Here is a 22,110-nt window from a genome sequence, read left to right on the forward strand (position 1 = left end):
GTGATGGTTGTACACAATATGTTTTGCTCACGCTAATCCTTCAAATCAAGAAGAAGAGTTAAAGGGTGATTTTGACCATTGCACCTAATTTTGCGTCTTGGCTTACGTAATTAATATACATTTATAGCTCTCTTAAGATATAAAAAAATATTCTAGAGCTAACGAATGCACGTGATTTTTTTTATATCTATTGCGTGGATGTATCTCTACTCTCTAGTGAAGTAACTAAAGCATAGAATACACTTGGCACAAATATGATGAGTTGGATCCAAGGTGGAAGAAAGCCACAAGAACTATGATGCATGCCACGTGTATGTATAGAGTATTTTTATCATTTCCAAATATAGACATTTGCCACTTGTTGAATAAATAATTTTATATTATAAATTTGCCACTTTTTGAAACTTTTATCATAAGTTTTAAATTCGATGCGCATTAACATAAACATCAGAATATATCACCAAAAAGATTTCCCATTAGCCTTTTTGCTTTACAATTCTCCACCAAGTTGCAATATCTATGTGCTCAAATTTGTGAATCAATAGAACTCGTTTGATTATAAAAAAAATTTAAATTTAATTTGAATATATATTATAAATTTGGGAAATAGTTTATAATTTATATTTTGAATATTTTTTTTTTACTTTTTAATAGATTACCAATATTTTATAATGAATAAGTACGTCTATAGATGGGTGTTGCGAAATTTATCTCTAAGCAAAATGATTCAAACTTACTTCTGAACTAGACATTAGTCGATAATTGACTATTAATCAACAAAGACGAATCTAACCTTGCGTTCTTTTGTAACAAGAAAAGATAATGGTTATAACATACATAAAAGTTGTTTATCAAAATACATCTAGATTAGGAAATTAATATAATTTTCCATCTGTTTACTTTTACGTGTACACTATTTGTTATTTATTCATTATTTTTCGAAAGTGTGTTAAATCAATACTGAATAAGTAAAACGACTTAGGGAGATTACATGTGATAGTAGATTATTGTATAGTCATTCATCTTTCCATGATCCGACCGTTGGGGTTGGCAGCAATGGAGAACAAAAAAAAGTGACCGTTGCAAAACTCTAGTTTAAATATCTGGTTATCCCCTCTATTTCGGATATCAAAAGCTATCACAATCTACTCTTAAGCTAACCGCAATTTCATTTCTTTCTAATTCATCTTACTGTTAGTATTTTTGTTTAGCTGTTCTTTCATTTCAATTTTCATTAATGGCGGAATCAAAGGATTGTCATGTTATCGTTGAAATTCCGGTTGATGAAGAGCATCAGCTTAAACTTTCTTCGGCTATTACTACTATAACTGCAATTCAAAACCATCCATTGATGGAAATCTCAAAAAGTCCAGGGCATCTCTTGCTTCTCAAGCTTTGGCAAAGAGAAGAGGATCTCTCTGGCCGCAGAATTGCGGCCAAAGAGGCACGAATGGACAGTATTAGGAGAGAAATATTTCAGATCTGTTGTTTTTTCTTTATATTTCATGCTCTGTTTTTTACGATTCTGTTCACCTCTGTTTCTGAGGACCACTTTGATGGTAAGGTTATGTGTCAAAAATGGTGGATTCCTTCGATTCTATCAGTTTGTACTTCGTTTTGTATTGTGTTTTTGGTGCAGGTGAAACTTTACAGGTTTTGGAAGGTATCGAGGCAGTTGCAGAGGGAGAAGGGGGATGGAAGAGCACTGACAAGGTGCATTTCGGAGTTGAGGATGAAAGGAGCGAGTTTTGACCTGTCGAAAGAGCCACAGATTGGGAAGAAGATGAAGAGTTCTAGTGTGGAGATCAAATGGAAGCCATTAACTTGGTTATCTCAGTATGCTGTAACTATCTGTCTTATTTGTTTTACAGGATTGCTCTTCCCTGCTTCCAGGCTCGTCCTTTGCGCTTGATGTACTTCGTCTTCAATCTCTCTTCTTACACAAATCAGCAAATTTGGAATCTGGAAAGAGTTGTTCTTTGCTTCAAAGAACTTGCAGACATCCAAGTCGAGGCATTCGTACATGAATGAAAATGGTAAATGATTATTCTCAGATTGATTTTGTCACCTTCTTCAGTAAGCAATTTGTGAGCTCATTTCATTCTTCACCTTTGTTTCTATTTCAGGGAATATACAGTCTCAAACCTGATGTTTCCCACATAGAGCCGACTGGCCGGAAAAAGAACCCAAAAGCAACAGGAGAAGAGTTGGCACCTTAATTTAACAACAGTAGAAGGAAGTTGCCCATCAGCAGAGAACAAAGGACAGTCCAGCTTCAATATTCAGGCAGGGATCTGGAAAAGTAACACACCCCAAGGGACGGGCACCACAGCTCAAGCATCACATGAAAACTTGCTCCAAGCTCCTTTCAGGGTGCTAGCCAATGAAGCCTACACACAATTTCTTTACACCTCCATCTCAATCATGCTGCAATGACATCAATATTGGAAATTGGCTCACCATTGCGGTGTCTCGACTCAGCTATCAGGCTCACTGCTCTGCCCACAGCATGAGCGGAAGAGCAGAGATCTAGAGTTTTAACAGCCAGCACTTTTGAAGTTTGCAGATTTGGGAAACACTGCACATGTTCTAAAGTCTCTTTCAGCATTTTTCAAAATGACATGTAATAAATGTTACAAAATCAATGTAAACAAGTTGTTCATCTGAAAAATTTTGTTTTCTTCATCATAATTATACAAGATTTCTTTCAGGCCTCTTTTTTAATAAAATAACCTTTCATCAGGGCTTTATGCGCTCTCAAAGCCAAATATGCGAAAAACACCTACATAAAAAGAAGAAGAAAAGAAAAATATTAGGCCTTGTAACTCGTGAAGAGGAGTTCTTTCTTAGGTCATAAAGGCACCTTCATCAGCCTGGTATTTGTTCTTATCATCCCCGGCAAAGGCAAGCAAGTTGTGTTTTGGATTCCATTCAACACTGTTCATGGCAGCACGACATGGAATTTGGTAAACTGACCGTCCAGTTTGGACATTAGCCTGTGCAAAATAATGGCTGAGTTATCGAAAGGTTAAAGAGATTTTCTATGTAGAAGAGACTAATGGCTAAGTTATTGAAAGGTTGAAGAGATTTTCTATGTAGAAGAAGAGTATACAGGTTCTTGACAACATACAATATCAATAAACAAATCTTCACTAGCAGAGGCAATGTAGTCTCCTGTGTGATTGAAACTTATTGTCCGAACTGGCCACCTGAGTAGCAAAAAGAAAAAATTAAAAATCAGATACCTAACCCAGGAAACTCGTATAAATTATAAGATGGACGAAAACATACTTGAGAACTTACTCTAGTTTTGTAAATGTTCGAAGACATAGCATCTCCTTAATGCTCCAAAGGCTGACCAATGAATCAGCACTTCCAACAGCAAAATATCTTGTGTAATATTGAATCAAAATAAGGTATAATTAGTTCAGATGAAAACTCCCAATCATGGTCTGAGAGAATCTATGAATGGTCCTTCAACAAAACTCATAATGACATCATAGAGGGACCATATGCATGGTCCTGTGCCAGAAGCCTTATTGACATTATAGTGCCACAAGGTACTAGCTACTTGGAACTAGCGCCAAAGAATTTTCCCATTACTAGAAAGGAATGTCCATATTCTTGAGCTGTCTGAGGCCTCTTTAAGTCTCATTTAAACCATAGCACAAAGGAATCATACTTGCAGCAAAATATCAAGCTCACCTTCCTAGTGGATCAATTGCAATGCAGTAACAACCAGCAGTGTGAGCATTAAGCGTGTTAACGGCTTGTAGAGACGGATAAGCTAAGACTTCCACAGTTCCTATATGACAAACACGAAAACTTTGACACTGAGAAAAGTTCATATTGGAAATTCAAGCCTTTTCTTGCTGAATGCCAGCAAAGCCAACTCACTAATTTGTACTCACCATTTCCAGTTGTAAGAAAGAACATATCACCACCCGTGTTCCATGCAATCTCATTTACCTGATGAAGCAAAAGTTGTAACCATGGGAACTTGGGAGAGTTCAAAAGTGTTAACAGTATAGAACCCATCATGCTGAATGCCCCAGTAGGAATATGACTCAATGCATTGAGCAACTAATTACTTTTCTTTAACAGGTGAACTCTTTGCAACTAATTCCAGAAACAAGAGGCCGGTTACATGCACGGTCAAGAATACGGATGAATCGAATAGATATGAAGAGCTTTGGCAAATTAGAGTTAAAGACTTGTCCTGAGAAGCAGAAGCATTCACCCATACTTCAAGAGCATCTCTAAGTTTAAGAGGACATGGTTATTTACTCATACCACAAGAAAATCAAGTCAGGAGAAATATATGCATTACACATGATTTTTCTGCATTAACAAGTAATTGTCTCTACACCCTTGGAGGGGAAGAAAGATCAAGCCCAAGAGGAAGAACTGGTGTTCTGTGATTTCAAGTCCTTTCTCAGAATGTCCAACAGATCCCTACTTCGACTATTAGTTAGTTACACACAACAGATAAAGGTCAAAACTTGCAGCAACACATCTGAGAAACTTGATTCACATTGGAACACTCGCAACACAAAAGCAAGGGCCAGCAGTAAGAGAAAGATACGGACCAAATGCAGTAGGCTTAAACCCAGTACAGCACAAGTCAAGTTTACATAATTTTTGATAACTACTACATGGGCTTATGAATCACCGTAAACTTAGCTGGGGAAGAGAATACCTCATAATTAAACTTGCGCTTATGAATAGGTTTAAACTTGCGAACATCCAAGATTGTTAGCTCATCATCCTGCACCATAAAATAACTGAATAAGAATATGCACAAAATTAATTTCCATGATAAGCAGATAGTTGGGAACTCCACAGAGTATCACCAATAAAACTCACCATCATAAATATGAATGATAGAAAATACATGCAATAGAAAGAGATGAAGCTAAGATACATTTCTGTTTTTGTCTGCACTCATTTGACTACATACATATCTATAAGCAGCTAAGATAATAGAAGATAGAAGTGCTTATTTTAGGAATTAATAAATGACAGAAATAATGAGTACCCTGTTCCCAACAGCTATATGTGTCCCATCAGGCTTGTAAGTGATATTGATATTTTCCCCACTGAGTTCAACTTGCTGTGAGCATTTCCCACCTGCCAAATGGAGACCAAAATGTTTTAGCATCTGCAACACCCTGACCAATAAATAAAAACATATGAATATCTTCAACTTCCTGGCAATTGACGGGAAACTAGGCTGTGAAAGTGTACGTAGAGTTTTTGATTAGTAGTTATAAAGAAGAAAGTGCATGTAGAGTTACTTAACTCATACCCAACCCCCCGGGTTCCACTTTACATGACATATATCTAAGCAGTCAAATAACCTTTTCTTTGACCAAAAATATTTTCATATTAGAACGTGTAATTTATAGTTTTTCTTTTTTCCAGTTTCTAACTATATAAGATTGTTCTAGACATAAGAAACTGATGTATGAATTGAGACCGGAAATTAACAGGTTTGACCCACTTACTCTAGACCCCTCCAATTATTTTTGAAACAGGAGTAATATTGTTCTCGGGATGATTACTTTATGGGAATAATGCAAGTCCTCAAGTAACCAACAGACATAGGCTCTTGTAGCATTACATTCTTTAAATCCCAACTCATTATTTCATACAGTACTTTGGCAGCTTATTGCTGGTGCAAAATAATATAAACTTACTACGGGCATCCCATAATCGAACTGTCTTGTCACCAGATGCTGTAGCTATCAATTCTGCATGTTTTGGATCCCAACATAACTGGTCCACGCTGTCGGTGTGACCCTTTAATTCAACATCTTTTACCTTTCCCTGCAAGAGAGCTATCAGAGATTTGGAGTGTATGCAGACATAAGAGGTTCTACACTCCACCTCTCAAGAATGAGAAAAGACTAGAATATTGAAAACATAGATAGGGCGCAATCATTTTAGGGTAGTTTTATGGTGGCAAGCTATTAATGGTTCAGGTTTTTGCAAGCAAAGGCAAAATATACTACAATCTTCATGCAAGTTCCAAAGTTGAGGAACTTGGGATCTGTGACTATGAAACAAGATAAAAGTACATTTATAGCATTGATACAGACTACAGAGCAACAAAAGCAAAATATCATTCAATCTTCATGCAAATTCCAAATTGAGGAACTTGGGATTTGCGACTATGAAACAAGATAAAAGTATGTTTATAGCCTTGATACAGAGAAATGACAAATGATATAGAGTTATGGAGCACTCGATCCACTAACAAAGTAAAAATTTATCTGGTCTATGACCAAGCAAAAGATTTAATTGATAATAACAAGGCTATCTTGGTCATATAAAAGGAGCATACCACAAAAGGAGAAACCTACAAAATATGGTTCTCCAAAAGACACCTCAATCCTCTATACAAACAAAAATTACACCAAAAGAAAATAAGGGATCAGAGACTACTCCTCAATTGAGCAAAGCTAATCTTCAGTTCTCCACCCTTTCAATAGCTCTCCTATTTCTCTCTTTCCAAATGACCAAATTACTGCAAGAGGAGTAACATTCCACACCTTGTGTCTTCTTATCCTAACTCCACTCTTCCAACTGAACATCAACACTTCAACAGACATTTGGGATTGCCCAAGAAATATCAAACCATCTAAAGATATCCTACCATAACCTCGAGATGTTTTGCAATGTAGCAAGATATTGATCGATGTCCTCTCCTGCCTCTTGACACAAGAAACACCAACTTATGCACACCACCTTTCATTCCCTAAGATTCTTCACCGTCAATATCACCCCTTTAGTAGCTAACCACAAGAAGAAATACACCTTCTTCAGCACCTTAGGTGTCCATACCGAGTCATGCAGAAAACTAACTTCCACCCTAGCATGAAGCTTTTATAGGACTTAATAGAGAACAATTTTTTTATTCCCCAACTCCCAACTCAAAGCATCAGGTCTATCTACTGGCTTGCATTGCTTATGGTATAAAACTAGAAAGCTTTGAAGATCGGTCATCTCCCAATTTCGGAAATCCCAGAAGGTCCCACCCCCCTAATTTGCTGAACAGACAGCTCCCTTTGCCCAGAAACGCTATACAACACTAAGAAATCATTCTTTAACCAAATCACCGCACCACTTTTGACCCCAAAAACTAGTCTCCTCCCAACCCCAAACTTAAAAGAAAATGTTTTTGTTAAAGTCTCCTCCCATAAAGCTTCTTCCTCCATCTCGAATCTCCAAAGCCATTTATCCGAGAGGACTTTGTTAAAAACCTTCAAGTCTTTAACCCCAAGTCCTCACCACTGTTTAGGAGATGTCACGGTCTCCCGTCCCACAAGGTGAAACTTCTTTGTCCCATCCGCCGCATCCCAAATGTTCCTTTGCTACCTTTCCAGCTTTTCTATAACTCCACCAGGTGCGTTGAGCTGGGACATGCGATATTTTACCATCCTGTGTAACTCTGGAGCATTTCTGCATCTTTTTACCCATTCTCCCAATTCAAACCTCTCTGTGTATCTATAACATGAATTCATATGACCTCCCACAAGTGAGGTTACGCTTACCTTACCCACCTTTGATAAGTAACAACAAAATTTAAACCTAACTGCAACAGGCATTACTATCATAGCTTCCTTAACTCATACCACATAGAACTAGACTTTGGCAGAAACAACTAAAGTGAGAGACCAGCTTCTCAACTCTAGAGAAAATCTCAGGTGCCTAAGTTCATGCATATATCATAAAAAGCTATCCTTTTTTCAGTTTATTTACAACACCCAGTTTCTCACCACTTCAGTAGAACATTTAAAAATCAGAGCAATAACAAAAAGCTATCCTTTTTTCAGCATATAAACTTAACTGAAAACAAAAAAGATGAGCTCATGAAGCTTACATGACCATGAGGCTCAATTTGCCAAATACGAGCTGTTTGATCCACAGAACCTGAAGCTAATTTCGTGCCACTGCAGTTCCATGCCACCGAATGCACCTTTAATTTTTAAAAAAAAACAGAGAAGATAAAGTATCACATAGTCAATTCATCTAATCAGAGAGTTCATAAAAAGGAAAAGCAAAATTAGGGTTGTATTGTTAACAATGAAGTGAAGGAATAGTTTTAGAGAGAGAAACCTTCTTCTTGTGTCCCTGGTACTCTCTGCTATGAAGATTTTTGAAGGGTATTGTTTCCGCCATTACTCTCTGCTTGTTTGCTCCGTTTACTTCTCTGAATATTTTTTTGCTTGTTTAGAAGACGAACAAAACGACACAGAATATTGTCGTTTCACGCCAACCCTGTTTAGAAAATGATTAGACTAGTCCCTTAAGTTTGAGAATGGTCTAAAATAGTCCTTTATATTGTCGAAATTGAGCATTTTTGGGCTTTCGATTCGAAAAAATGTGGTGCGGGTTCATCTCTCTCGACCAGTTCAGGTGAGAGGAGGATGTAATTCAGCTCGACCTACAGGGAGAGGGAGGGTGATCGAGGGGACCCAGACTTTCGATCTCTTCTCTATGGCGGGAGGTTTCTTTCGTAAGACCAAGGGCGAACACTCATCGTTTACGGCATGGACTACCAGGGTATCTAATCCTATTCGCTCCCCATGCTTTCGCACCTCAGCGTCGGTAGGGACCCATAACACATGATGGTCGCTAGTAGTTATTTTTGTTGAAACTACCTCGTGAGAAGTAGGTGAGCCCTCTTTTAAACAGAAAAAAAAAATCATCTAAACAGGATTTTCAAGGTTTAAATTTAAACGAGTTACATATTTTGTGTTATAACAATGACCAAGAGCTAGAAGTGTTCAACTTTAATAAATTATTTTGGTGTATAACATTTAAGATCCATTGATTTACCATAATTATAATTCTTTTGTTATAAATAAACAATTCATATATTTTATAGACATAATAATATAATAATATAAATGATGGAAATCGATCTTTGATATTTTCTTCATCTAATAATTGTGAAGGAACATTAATCGTATAAATATTTATTGTACATGTTTGTGTGTACTAGCATATAATTACTTTTTTAATAATATAAATAACTATTTATTTTTTCACAAGCGTAAATCAAAGTGATCTTCAAAATGATATCTTTTATATTATTTATTTATTTGGTCTATCGATCGAAAAATACATATAACAAAATATTAGTACCTATCAAATAATTGTCAAAACTGTACAATTATGACTTTTGAGCAAGACAACATTTTCAATAATTTTAAATTTAATTCAAAAGTTTGAACAAATAATACTTATTATTTCCCAATTTTTCTGGAGATCAATTGATGTGATTGGGATTAGATATAAAATAAAATAAGTAGCTTGCCCATCTATTCAAAAAAACAATTTAAAGAATATAAGAAATATTAAAATAAAAAGGTTCAATCAACTTCCTAAATACGTGGAGAAAGTCCAATCTCATCCATTTAAGAGTACTATCAGAGATAATTCTACTTTTATTCCCTCAACTATTCATAATTTTAGTCACTATGATATTTGATTAAGTATATTTAATTTGTAATGAATTAAAAGTGGGTTCTTTAGATTATATTTGAGTAATAATATAAAACGAACATGATATTTTGATAGCGAATAATTTAACACTCAATCATTTGTGATATGTTTCAAAGGATTTACAGATGAAAAAATCAAATGCTTCATGCAATTAATCGAAAATATTTATCAATTTATTCAGATATTATAATTATAAAATAATTTAAAAATTCGTTACAGTGTTAGTTTTAAAGTTTTAGCTGAACTACAATTTCTTTTGACAAAATTCAAAGAAATTACAGTTAGTAAAAACTTTAAACTACATAATAAATATACAAGTGTTAGTAAAAAAAATATAGACAATTCACTCATGAAAACATAAATATTTTTTAATTTTTAATTAAAAATCTTATATTTGAGCTTTGAGTATAAAATCATCTTAATTAAAAATCACTTTATTTTTAATGTATGAAATTTTCAATAAAAACTCAAATTTATTAAATATCAAATAAAAAATATAAAAAAATAGATGTTAGGTCAAAAAGTAAAAGTTCCCAAAGGTCCCATAAATGGTTGAAAATTGAGGAACAAAAGTAATGGAGAGAAAGGAGCATTACAGAACTAGAACCAACAGTCAACCAATAAAAATGGTGATCGATAAATAGAATTTCTTAATTCTTAATTAAATATTTTAAATTTAAATTTAGATAAAATATTATACTAAAGAATACATTTTCTTACATAAAATTTATATAATATAAAAATAAACAAAAATATTAAACAAACAAAAAAAGAAATTATTAGCCACCTACCACAAAAATCCACTAATTTAAGGTGTGAAGCACAAGGATGGTCTTTGGGGATACAGTAAAAAGTTGTTAACTTTTTTCCATTTTGCCTTTTTATTTTTTTTCTGCGGATAAATTTAAATTAGTCGTATTAATAAATTTTGAATAATAAATTATTGAGAAAAATATTTCAAAATAAAGAACTAGTTACATGGGTAATTCATATACAATATATTTACTTTCATATTTCATACTATAAATTTGTATGATTAAATTGCAAATCATCAATTTCTTAGAGGTTTTTTTTGATTAATTTTCAAAAATAATATACTTAGTGATGAATATAATTATAACATGACAAGTGATATGAATTTAATGTGTCACGATATATTTAATTGTTGAATACAATATAACATGACGAGTGATATAGATTTGATATCTCATTTATATGAAGATTATTGAATATCAAGTAAGTATATAAATTAATAATAAAAAACTTTTAATATATTTTTTTTTTAAATTGAAACTTTATCATTCATCTATTAAAGAAATGAAAGTATTTTGTGCTTGCATATATAGAAACACATTTTTTAAATCATAGAGTATTGAGAAGAAAACAAGTTTAGTGTTGTCATTATACTCGACTTTAGTCAAATAATTTGATTAATCGATAATCTTTGTAATGTTAATTTTACGTATAAAATGATTTTATGTTTTTTTTAAAATACCATTACTTCAGTCACATATATCTTATGGAAGAAATTAATACCTCAAAATCTTAAATATAATAAAAGGATTTAATTCTTTAAGAACGCAGACGAAATTTTATGCTTAGATAATTATTTAAGGTTTTTAAATTATTTTACATATTACAATTTACTATGTAGACTATAGGATATTTAGATGAGACTTTACTTTTAATATAAATTTTTTTAAATTAATTTAAATTAATCGAATTTTAACGCGGATATCTAATCCATTCCTTATCCACCGACGATTATATTAAATCTACTAATAACAGGTCATTGCCAGTCCAAAAGAAGAAACAGAGGGACTCCTTTTTGGAAAGTGAAAAGTAGGTGAATCTGGCAGTCATCGGATTCTGTCGCCGCCGGTGAAGATGTCGTCCGGAAGATACATGGCCTACTCACCATCTCCGTCTGCTCCTCAGTCTCCTCATATCGCCGGACTTCGCTCTGCTTCCTCTGCCATCGCCGAGCAAGAGAAGTGCGTTTTTCTTTTTTCTCTAACAACTTTGATTTTTTTGTTTGAAGTCTTCGTCTTTGTTGATTCATTGGATCGTGCTGAAATTGGCTAAGCATATATCCGATCTTCAGTTTTTTGTTCCTTAATTTGTTGCTTTAATTTTACTATGTGGTTGTGATTTGTGACTTGATTTTCATTTTTTGGTTCAACGATTAGTAAGTTGATTTCTCTGAAATGAAAGATCTGGTTTAGCTGTTAGCTGTTTTCTTACTTAGTTAAAAGCATCAGTTTAAGGTTCAATATACTATACCACAATTTCAAACAGTCTGGATTGGTTCTATGAATTCCTTGGATACTTTGATCAGGTTTGTTCCTCCAAAAAGTTGGTTTCTTTGATCTTATCAGAAGTTGATTGTTACTGTTTCTTCTTCTTCGGATCATTTTGTCAATTCAATTACTGTTTGGGTTGGTTGCGTCGAAAAGTTTGTTTCTTTGCTTCTATCAGATGTTGATTGTTGCTGTTTTTTCTTCCTTCGGATCCTTTTTTCAATTCAAATACTTTTTTTTGGGTTGGTTGCGTCGAAAAGTTTGTTTCTTTGCTTCTATCGGATGTTGATTTTTGCTGTTTCTTCTTCCTTTGGATCATTTTTTCAATTCAAGTACTTTTTTGGGTTGGTTGCTCTCGAAAAGTTTGTTTCTTTGCTTCTATCAGATGTTGATTGTTGCTGTTTCTTCTTCATTCGGTTCATTTTTTCAATTCAAATACTTTTTTGGGTTGGTTGTGTCGAGAAGTTTGTATCTTTGCTTCTATCAGATGTTGATTGTTATTATTTTATCCCCTTCATTCAGAGCATTTGGTCCAATCTTCTTATAAGAAATTAAGAGAGTTGCAATTGTAAAGAAAAGATTCACTTTCTTGCTTGAATTACTCGGGCATTTATAACCCAAGAAGACTCTAGCACTTCGGCCTTGCAATAGCATTTTTTGTATGATCCCTTTTTCCCTACTTTGCTGATTGATAGAGTGGATCCGGGATTTTGAGTTGGCGGGTGTGGAGTACCACTGCACCCACTACTACTTTGTGGTGGTCGATGCAACTTTTGGTAAATGATTCAATTTGCTGCAGCCACTGACCAAATACTGCAACTCTGTCCTTCCGATTTGCATTTTGGTCCTATCTTAAGTGAACTTGTCTGCTTATTTTTGCTTATTCTAGTGCATCTTATGTGATTGACCAAAATAGGAGATCTCGCTGCTCTATGTGCATTGTTTTTTCTCGATCTTCAGAAGATTGACAATAGCACAAACTAAATTCATTGGACTATCAAACTTGGAACAACCATCTTTTAAAGAGATACTGATGGTTTTCTTCTTATGTGTACCTATACCATAATTTGTTGCGAGTATTTAATTTGTCAATGTGTGTTAACAGGTATCTCTCAGAGTTACTTGCAGAACGCCACAAACTCGGCCCATTTGTGCCCGTCCTTCCTCATTGCTATCGATTGCTGAATCAGGGTTAGTAGGAAGTTGAATTTTGATTAGTTCAGCCACTTGTGCTTCTGATATCAAAAAGTTTGTTTTATTGCTCAACCTGAGAGAAATCAAAGATTAGAGAATGAGGTTGAAAAATATTTTAAGTTGATGGGTACATTCTTTTCATCTGAACAAAGATGATAAATCCATTGTATACGTCTGTTTTTGCTAATTGGGTGGAAGTTTAGGTCAAGTTTGGATCTTCTATGTTAAGTCAGTCAGCACTTTTTTCTGGACGACTCCCAACACTTTTTGTATATTCCATGATTGTCTTTTTGTTATTCATGTTTAACTAGATATTTGTCCCATAAAACGGGTATTAGTATCTCTAATTTCCTCCTCCTATGCAGTTTCTAAATAAAAATAAATAATTCCTTCTTCTATGGTCAGCTGTGGTCCGCTTACCGAGTGTATAGACCTACATGTCGTAATAGGTACCAAGGGAATTACATTTTACTTAACTGGGGAGCTTGTCACAAATTTGTTTATAAATAATGTTGTAACCACCCCCTGGCAAGAAAGAGAAGAGGTATAGAGAGTCATGGTATTGAATCCATGTTTATTTCCTATATGTTGGAAATAAACACTTCATTGTCCCATTCCAGTTCAAAGATAAAAAAGAACTTCACTATCCTTTTGTTACACCCTCCCACCCCCACCCCCCAAAGTATCCTATAGGTTTTTTCTTCACATTTATAATATGCTTCACTGACAATTTAAACTGTGATACCACACATATTATTTGTGAGCCTCTAAGTTTTAGATGGAAAGTGTTATTAAAATCATCTTTTGGCCAGATTGTGGGAAATTTGCTTATAGTTTTCAATGCAAATCCCAGCTTATTTCACCAGCAGCCTGTCATATATTCTTGGCTGTACCGGGAAGTTTTCAAGTACTATTTAGCAGTGTAGCCTGTAACGGATCTGGAATAGAAAGAAACACGACACTAGTAGTATACAATATTAGATGAGGACCATGAAATTGATCCTCGAAGTATAAGAAGCATGATGTGCATTGTGTGAAGCCTGTTTAGTATGAAGGGGAAGTTTGAATCGTTGTGTGATTAGTAATAACGCTCAAGTTTGAGCGGTGGACCTGCACTCTGGGAATATCTATATCATAGTAAGAGGTTATACTGGGCATGTTATATTCCTCTTGTAAATGTGTTTGGCAATGGTGGATTGCATGGCCAAGGACATGTTAGACCTATAAGGAAATTCTTTTCTTTTCATATATCTTCTAAATATATCTTGGAAATGGCGGAGGATATGTCCAAAGACAAGTTTAACCTTCAAGCAGTAATTTTTTTTTTTAATTATGACCAACAACCTAGGAGTGTCCTAACATTTATGAGATTTTTTTTACTGTTGTCTGCCTAAATTCTTCTCTCCTTCAATTAGGTTAGACCTTCTCCTCCTTCCTCCGTTTGGTTGTCATCTTCGGGACTTCTTTTAATAAAACGGTGTTGCTCCTAGTTGCTGTCTAGCATCACACCAAACCACTTAAATGGCAGGGTTTTTTATTTGTTATAGAAAATATTGTATATACCTTGATATTGAAGTTTGGCATCTTCAACTGCAAAAAAAGGTGCCTTAAAGTGACAGAATTAATGCCCCTCTAATTGTACCTTTGCGTCGTAGATTTTCTGCCCTATGCTTCCCATCTCTACTGTTCCCCGTGTTTTAACCATTCATCCACAAATTGGTCATCTTGGGAGTCTCTTTTGTCCATAACATTTAACTGATTGCTTTAACAATTCATTTTTTTTCTATAAATCCGTGAGATAACTAACCAATGAAGGATCGTGTTGTTGTCCATATTGTGGTGGCTGCTAACTGATTTATAACCACTGCTAACTGGTACGTCTTATTCTTGGAAATTGACCTTTTTGAAGCAGAACTTTTGCGTGTAACTACACTGTTGGGGAATGCATCAGTGTTAGATCAAAATGGGCTTGAACATGCTAGCCCCCTGGCTTCAGGAGGAATGTTTTCAAATGGAGGAGCTAATGTGGACAGATGGGCATCACCATTTCAATCAGAAGTATGGATACTAACTATTAACATAACCTCTTTTAGATCTGATTTTATATGTTTGAAAAGCTTTTCTGACAAAGGTTTCTAATTTCCATGCTAACTTGATTTCTTATTAAGTGTTTTAACTTCAATCTCCACTTGTCTCGTGACAGGTAGGTGAAGCTAACAACAACAAGGTTGATAAATAGTTTAGCTGAGCATCTGATTTAGAATTTTGCTTTTAGTTACTAGGAGTACTGACAGCCAGCTAAGTTTTCCGATGAGATCTAGATGTATATGACACCAGAAAAGCATCTCCTTCTTTGTTGATTCAAATAATTAACTCAGTAGATTGTGAGGGGCTTGTTCCACAGAATTCTGCTAACACATACGGGATGCGATCTAGATGTCCACGAGACTATTTTACGATGTGAGCTAGATGTCTATGACTCCACAGGAGCGTATCCTTACTTTCGAGTCACTTATGGGATGCTTTGATCCATTCTGAAACACTGGAAATTGAAAATCATAAGCTGGTTGTTTCCAAATTTATTAGAGTCATCAAGATCCTGTTATGTTTTTAAGGGTGTGCTTTCTGATTCCTCTTGTAGTATATGTCTATCTTATCTCTGTTAATGTTGCATTCGTGATTAGTAGATTATTGTCTTTATTTTGTTTCAACATGTGTAGATCTACTGTGTGTTTTCTTATTCCTCTTGTTGTCTTGGATTTGGAATGTCTTAAATGTTCTGAATCATATGGAGGTTCAGGGTTAGTCATCTCACAAAAAGGAGGCTTCCGGGTTTATCTTTAGTGTAGTACAAAAGAGAGGGCACAAGGTGTGGATTTCTCTGTTTAACCGATTTTGTGGTTATCATATCCAGATATCAGGTTTAATGCACTCCCCGTCGACTCAAAACTGGCTTAATACTCAAAGTAACTCATCAGGCCTCATAGTGAAGCGAACACTCAGAATTGATATACCGGTGGATCAATATCCTAGTGTATGTACTATTATCTATTTTCTCATTCTGCTTATCATGATTTCTCTACATCATGTTGAATGTGTGTTTTAGTTACCTTTGCAGTACAATTTCGTGGGCCGACTTCTGGGCCCTAGAGGGAACTCTCTAAAGCGAGTGGAAGCTACTACTGAATGCCGGGTTCTGATAAGAGGACGCGGAAGCATCAAAGATCCAGTAAAGGTAATATTATGAACTGATGTAATATTTGGGTGGCCATGGAATAATCTCTATTCCAGTCCATTTTGAAGTTCTTATTAAATTTAGATTAGTTTACCCTTTTCTGGCTTGTTTAGTTGATTCATCTGTGATATTAAGGTGGGCCCTTACCTCCATAGGTTGGTACGAAGTTGATGTATCAAAAGTTCTTTTGGTGGAGGTCAAGTTTTGATTCCGTCATTAGAATTTTCAGCAACTCTTGTTAGTGGCATTGGATAGTCTGATGTCCCAGTCAAATTTTACATCCGGATAGGCGTGAAAGATTCTAGAGTTAAGGAGGGGCTTGCGGATAATTTTATAACACCTTAGATATTTCAAGAAAGCTTTAGAATATCCTAGATTATCTAGATTTTTCTAGAGAGGAAACAAAGTGTAAATATTTTAGGGACTTGTAAAGTAATTTTAAATTGCACTTTAGCCCCCTAAGTATTATAAACAGAGGTGTCATTCATTTGCAATGCATCCCTCCTCAAGTGTAAAGCAGTCTTCCAAGCTAATACAAAGCCATCCTCAACTTTTTAAATCTTTCTAAGCTTTCCAAATCATTCGAAGTCTTTCTTTGCATCGCTAAAGGCTGTACGAGATCTTGAAACAATAGTGAGTAAGTTGTCAAGGGTCGCACGGAGGTTTAGTGAAAACTCCAAGTCCGTGACACTGAGGTGGTAATTGTACAATTTTTCCATCCGGAATCATATTTCTTAACATTTAACATAATAATTTACTTCGTCATTTTGAAGGAAGAAATGATGAGAGGCAAACCGGGATATGAGCACTTGAATGAGCCTCTTCATGTTATTGTGGAAGCTGAGCTGCCAGTGGAGATCATTGATGCCCGGCTATTGCAAGCACGTGAGATATTGGAAGATCTGCTCAAGCCTATGGTAAATTCAACATATAGATTGCAAGTTGTCATTGTTTGTCTACTAACTATCACACATTTTCAAAGTTGAGAGATGTTCATTATTATTTCTCCATTTTCCTCCAAATGCAGGATGAGTCACAGGATTTCTACAAAAAACAGCAGTTGCGTGAACTTGCAATGCTCAATGGTACTCTTCGTGAAGAAGTTTCTCAAATGTCTGGTTCTGTTTCCCCCTTCCACAACAGTCTTAGTCTTGGGATGAAGAGGGCTAAAACCAGAGTGTGATCTTTGTCTAGTGGGATTTGGAGCTTGTGCATTGATACACACCACTAACCAACCAGCAGGTCCTATATGCAACCGATGTTGCTATAACGTCTTATGCCTCAGCACTGCCATCGGGGCACTGGTGCTGTTCTGTGCCAGTTCTAACTTGTCTCTATAATGATATGAAGTGTGTTTATGTTCCGGTCAGGGAAGATTTAGTAACAGTAAGCCATAGTTGTGGACCGCTTAGAGGTTTGCTTGATGTCGTCAGAGCGGTGTCTTACCAACGTCATTGTATTATTCCATTAATTTCTAGTTTGTGATTTGAAGGTGTGGGAATGACTGTAATGCTAGCGAGGCGTGTCTGTACTGATAAAAAAGAAAAAAAAATAGAGTTGAACTGAAGATCTATGTTTACAGTTTTTATGCCGTTGGTGGCTTTTCTGCTCTCCTTTTAGAACATTATGTAATATTTTAGGAGAGCATTTTTATTAATGTTGTGAACATCAAAGCACTTGACACCATTTATTTATGGTTTTGAGCTCAGTTTCTGTTTGTATACCTTTTTTGTTGTATTTGGAGTAAGTTTCTTTAACTAGCTCAAGTTATTTTATTCCTTCAAATTTACCAAAAAGTGAGACTTTTGACAAAAATATGTCAAAGCTCTTTTAGATTTGTCTTTTCCATCATCAATGGAAGGGTAAAAGATGAAGATGGACAGATTGTATATGGAACTCAGTCACAGAAAGTTAAAAGAGTGGGAAAAGGAATAAGTTCTCTAGTTTTTTAAATTTGATTGTTTTTTATTCTTTTAAAGGGTGTCTAATTAATTTTGCTTCTTTATTTACACTATATTACATTTAAAGCATTTTCACAAAATATAGTGGGGGTGTTAATAGGATAGACCTATACAAATTTTACATTTTTATCTCGCAAGAAAAAAAATTTCAATAGAACCGCACGAAACACATCAATTAACAAAAGAAAAAATAATAGATAAACAGATGCTAACATATATTTAAAAAAACAAACAAAATGCATAAGGTTACCTTATTGATCAATGGATCAATAACAATACTTAAAAGACAATTTCATGAGTAAAGTACGAAAGAGATGAAACTTAACACAAATTTATAAGCATTCCAAAAATAGTTTGAAAAAATATACTTATGACAGCAAATAAAACACGAAAAATGCAATATAGAAAATAATACAACACAATAAATACGAAAATAATAATAATATAGTAATCAAAACATTAATAATACATTAAATTACAATTTACAAAAACCAAACTCATGATTTTTTATTTAGATAAAACAAATAAATAAAGAGGCAAAAAAGCATGGTATTAACACGTGCATGGCATGAGGTGTCCACCGCCTAAAGGAGACTCTTCCTTTTCCAAATATAATTAGTATTTTCTTATTAAGCAAAGCCCATTTTCTACCTTATTATTAATAATAATAATATTTTTTGAGTCAAAATTCCTTATATATATTCATTCAGTCGTAAAAAAAATTTTAGTTTGCAGCCTCCAACAAAAATTCTTTTCTCTCGAAAGAAAAAGGTTCGTAACCCTTAAAAGAATTTTTAACCTACCGATTTCTCTGTTTTGTTTTTTTTTTTGCAAAATTGATCATTAGTTATATGATGTTTGTTATGTTTTTGTTTATCTTTATGCTGTAATTTTTCTGGATTTATATGGTGGTTTGCCCATTTTTTGTTTTCATGTGAAAGAAGTAGTGGATGTACTCTGTTTCTGTTTTAATGTAGGCGTGATGAGAAGAGAATTTATAAAGCTGATTCTGTTTAGTTTTGAATAGATACTAGTAGTACCAGTAAGTTGATTGTTTATTTTGAGGAGCTGCTGTGCTGAATCATTTTTTAATTAAAAAAAGGTTGATTTTTTAAGGTTTCACTTTCTTTAACATCAAAACAGGAAATGGGGACTTTTTTTTTTGTTTATTTTTTGTTTGTTTGTGGAGTCCTGGAAAAAAATTGGATTCTTGTTTTGGGTTGGTATGTTATACTGCAAGGGCGGAGTTAGGTAGGGTTAAGGTGAACCCCCCGTTTCGTTTATGTAGGAGTTTTTACGTATATATATATATAGTGGATATTTAATTCCGTCACTTCTTTTGTGTATTTGTTTTTTCCTGTTTTTGTACTTAAGGTTGGTGAGATCCTAGGCGAATGTTTCTTGATCATTATCTGTGTGATAAAAGCTGGGATGTGATGGTTGTCCCTGTTGTTGGTGTTAATGGTTATATTAATTTATTTGGTTTCCTGTTCCAAGTTAAAATTCTGATCATTATCTCTTAGATAGAGACTAGGATGGGATGGTTTCTGCGGTTATTAATGTTTTTGTATATTTTGAGGCCATTGATCATGGTAAAAATCCTTTCTTTAGGAAAGGGGAGAGTATTTTACATTGTCTGGAACTTCATTGTCTTTTCTCTTGCCTGAGCTTCACCAATGTAGTGTAATAGTTCTTGCCTGCTCCTCTGCACTTACAGGAGCAGCACCGGAGAGGAAAATACATGTTCTCTTTAGTAGTATATGTAGTTTCAACTCCTACGCATTGCTGCAGTTCGCTTCTCCTTAATACAACACTTTTACCTTAAAAAAAGTGCATACCTTAACAACTTCTATGAAATTATTTTTGAAGTGTAATCATCTTTTACTAAAGAAAAAATTCTAATTCTTGATTATTTGGCCTTCCTTTGGCATTATTGGTTTGGATTTCTTTTTGCAGTGATAAGTCTCGCAAATTCGTTATGGCTTCAAAGAGGATTCAGAAGGAATTGAAGGACTTGCAGAAAGACCCCCCTGCTTCCTGCAGTGCCGGTATATATGAGTGTGACTTGTTCTTGCTTAATGTCTCTTTATAGCCATGCTCTATAGATATCCCCTCTAGTCTTCCCAATATCTGCAGCTTGAATTTGTGTTGGGAATATTTGAGACACATCAGATATGTGCTGGGAATAATCTGATGATTTCTTTCCCTTACCATCCGATGGGTGGTCATTACTTACTGTTCATTTGGTCCTCTTCTTCTTTGTTTCCCTTTCCCCCTTATGTTGGTTGCGGTTTGGGGTAGGATTGACTGAGTAACAGGTGACAATTCTTTTGGTTCTGTTAATATTTTGTTAAGACATGTCTGCACTTGTGCTGGTATTTGTGAAAATTGTGTACTTTCAATTTGGATTTTGTTTGGGCTGAAAAGTGTTTTGCTTCTTGCAGGCCCTGTAGGTCAGGATATGTTCCATTGGCAAGCTACCATAATGGGTCCATCTGACAGTCCATTTTCTGGGGGTGTTTTCCTTGCATCTATCCATTTCCCTCCAGATTATCCATTCAAGCCCCCAAAGGTAGTTTCGAAGTCTTGCCAAGTATTTTTTTTGTGTGTATGTTTTGTAAAATTTCTCTTGCTCCTATTTCTAACATTCCTTACCTTAGCAATTCTGTCTCGCCGTGGAGTACAACTATTTACTGCAAGAGTTTCCAGTAGATTAAACTTGAACTCCAATGTATTTGTTTTACATATTTGTTATTTGATATGTTTTACCTGAGCTGATGTCTCATCGGAGATAATCTATCTACCTCCACAAGGTAAGGTAATGCTGCGCACACATCACCCTCCCGAACTCCACAAGTTGGATCACACTTGATTTTGTGTTGTTGTTGTTGTATGTTAGGTCCGATAGAACTTAATGTTCCAATATTTGCTGTGATGGTAAAATATATTATTAAACCAAGTAACACAGAAATGGAGTTCTTTAAGCAACCTAGGGTTGTTCAGAAGACGCAAAATCCTGCATCTACCAGGATGGGTTTGGCCCTAGACAACCGTTGGCGTTCAATTCTTTTTCTTGTTGGACCTCAGTATGGATGTTTGCCATTCTTTTATTTGTCTTTGATTTGTTTTATGTAGTCCTTGCTTAAATGATTTATACTCGCGTTTCACTATACAGAAGAACCCATTCTCAGCTTCCTTGTGTATCATTGGAATAACCAAGGACAATTATGTGAAAGTGCTATTGTTTTTGCTTGTTACATGTAAATACCAGCAAATGCCCGCTCCCTTGTGTTTCTCGATTCTTAATTTGTTGCAAAACCCTGCTTTACTTTGTTTTGACTCTTAATACTGTAGGTCTCTTTCAAAACCAAGGTTTTCCACCCAAACATCAACAGTAATGGTAGTATTTGTCTTGATATCCTAAGGGAACAATGGAGCCCTGCTCTTACTGTATCCAAGGTAAAGTACATCATGCTCTTCTTAGCTCAATTCTAAAGCATCTGCTTTATGTATATACATTTTGGTGACAATTATGCTGGGAAATTGCAGGTGCTGCTTTCTATTTGCTCTTTGCTTACTGATCCCAATCCAGATGATCCTTTAGTGCCAGAGATTGCTCACATGTACAAGACGGATAGACCGAAGTATGAGAGTACTGCCAGATCATGGACCCAGAAATATGCAATGGGTTGAACACATCTGTTTCTACTTTCATGAATATCATCGAACCTTTATGCTATAGTAGTAAATAAACTTAGGCATGGTGCACAATTTATAGATATTGGTGTTTCTTGTTCTCTGGTATTCTGCCTTTTAAGTTTTTGACTGGTTAACGATTAATTATTTGGTGAAAGTTTAAGATATGTTTTTGTTGACATGTGAAGTCTTCTCTTTTTTCGCTCGTCGC

The 22,110-nt window shown here is 35.0% G+C and overlaps 4 protein-coding genes across 7 annotated transcripts; 3 read left to right on the forward strand and 1 right to left on the reverse strand.

Moving 5' to 3' along the window:
- Positions 1 to 1,056: 1,056 nt before the first annotated feature.
- LOC107026159 lies at positions 1,057 to 2,710 on the forward strand. Its single transcript, XM_015227024.2, has 2 exons — positions 1,057 to 2,036; positions 2,127 to 2,710. Exon 1 carries the CDS (start codon positions 1,238 to 1,240, stop codon positions 1,910 to 1,912), a length of 675 nt encoding a protein of 224 aa, XP_015082510.1. The 5' UTR covers positions 1,057 to 1,237; the 3' UTR covers positions 1,913 to 2,036; positions 2,127 to 2,710.
- LOC107026158 (THO complex subunit 3) lies at positions 2,608 to 8,267 on the reverse strand. The gene is made up of 11 exons (XM_015227023.2): positions 8,122 to 8,267; positions 7,886 to 7,981; positions 5,700 to 5,829; positions 5,039 to 5,130; positions 4,700 to 4,768; positions 3,912 to 3,969; positions 3,706 to 3,805; positions 3,304 to 3,390; positions 3,131 to 3,209; positions 2,864 to 2,996; positions 2,608 to 2,782 (listed from the first exon to the last, which is right to left on the reverse strand). The coding sequence occupies exons 1-11, from the start codon at positions 8,182 to 8,184 to the stop codon at positions 2,748 to 2,750; spliced, it is 942 nt and encodes a 313-aa protein (XP_015082509.1). The 5' UTR covers positions 8,185 to 8,267; the 3' UTR covers positions 2,608 to 2,747.
- Positions 8,268 to 11,268: 3,001 nt separating this feature from the next.
- Positions 11,269 to 17,965, forward strand: LOC107026148 (KH domain-containing protein At5g56140). 4 transcript variants are annotated; one of them, XM_015227012.2, is made up of 8 exons: positions 11,297 to 11,507; positions 12,919 to 13,004; positions 14,920 to 15,065; positions 15,211 to 15,234; positions 15,922 to 16,041; positions 16,114 to 16,242; positions 17,016 to 17,159; positions 17,270 to 17,965. In XM_015227012.2, the coding sequence occupies exons 1-8, from the start codon at positions 11,401 to 11,403 to the stop codon at positions 17,423 to 17,425; spliced, it is 912 nt and encodes a 303-aa protein (XP_015082498.1). In that variant the 5' UTR covers positions 11,297 to 11,400; the 3' UTR covers positions 17,426 to 17,965. The 4 variants fall into 4 exon arrangements, with proteins under 4 accessions (XP_015082501.1, XP_015082498.1, XP_015082499.1 ...); XM_015227013.2 differs by having other exon boundaries at positions 16,126 to 16,242; XM_015227015.2 differs by lacking the exon at positions 15,211 to 15,234 and having other exon boundaries at positions 11,269 to 11,507; positions 16,126 to 16,242.
- Positions 17,966 to 18,850: 885 nt separating this feature from the next.
- LOC107024501 (ubiquitin-conjugating enzyme E2 28) lies at positions 18,851 to 22,080 on the forward strand. Its single transcript, XM_015225488.2, has 5 exons — positions 18,851 to 18,974; positions 20,160 to 20,251; positions 20,648 to 20,775; positions 21,558 to 21,662; positions 21,753 to 22,080. The coding sequence occupies exons 2-5, from the start codon at positions 20,182 to 20,184 to the stop codon at positions 21,894 to 21,896; spliced, it is 447 nt and encodes a 148-aa protein (XP_015080974.1). The 5' UTR covers positions 18,851 to 18,974; positions 20,160 to 20,181; the 3' UTR covers positions 21,897 to 22,080.
- The last annotated feature ends 30 nt before the right edge of the window (positions 22,081 to 22,110 follow it).

Source organism: Solanum pennellii, chromosome 7 (assembly GCF_001406875.1).
Source record: "Solanum pennellii chromosome 7, SPENNV200".
NCBI classification, from domain to species: Eukaryota; Viridiplantae; Streptophyta; class Magnoliopsida; order Solanales; family Solanaceae; genus Solanum; species Solanum pennellii.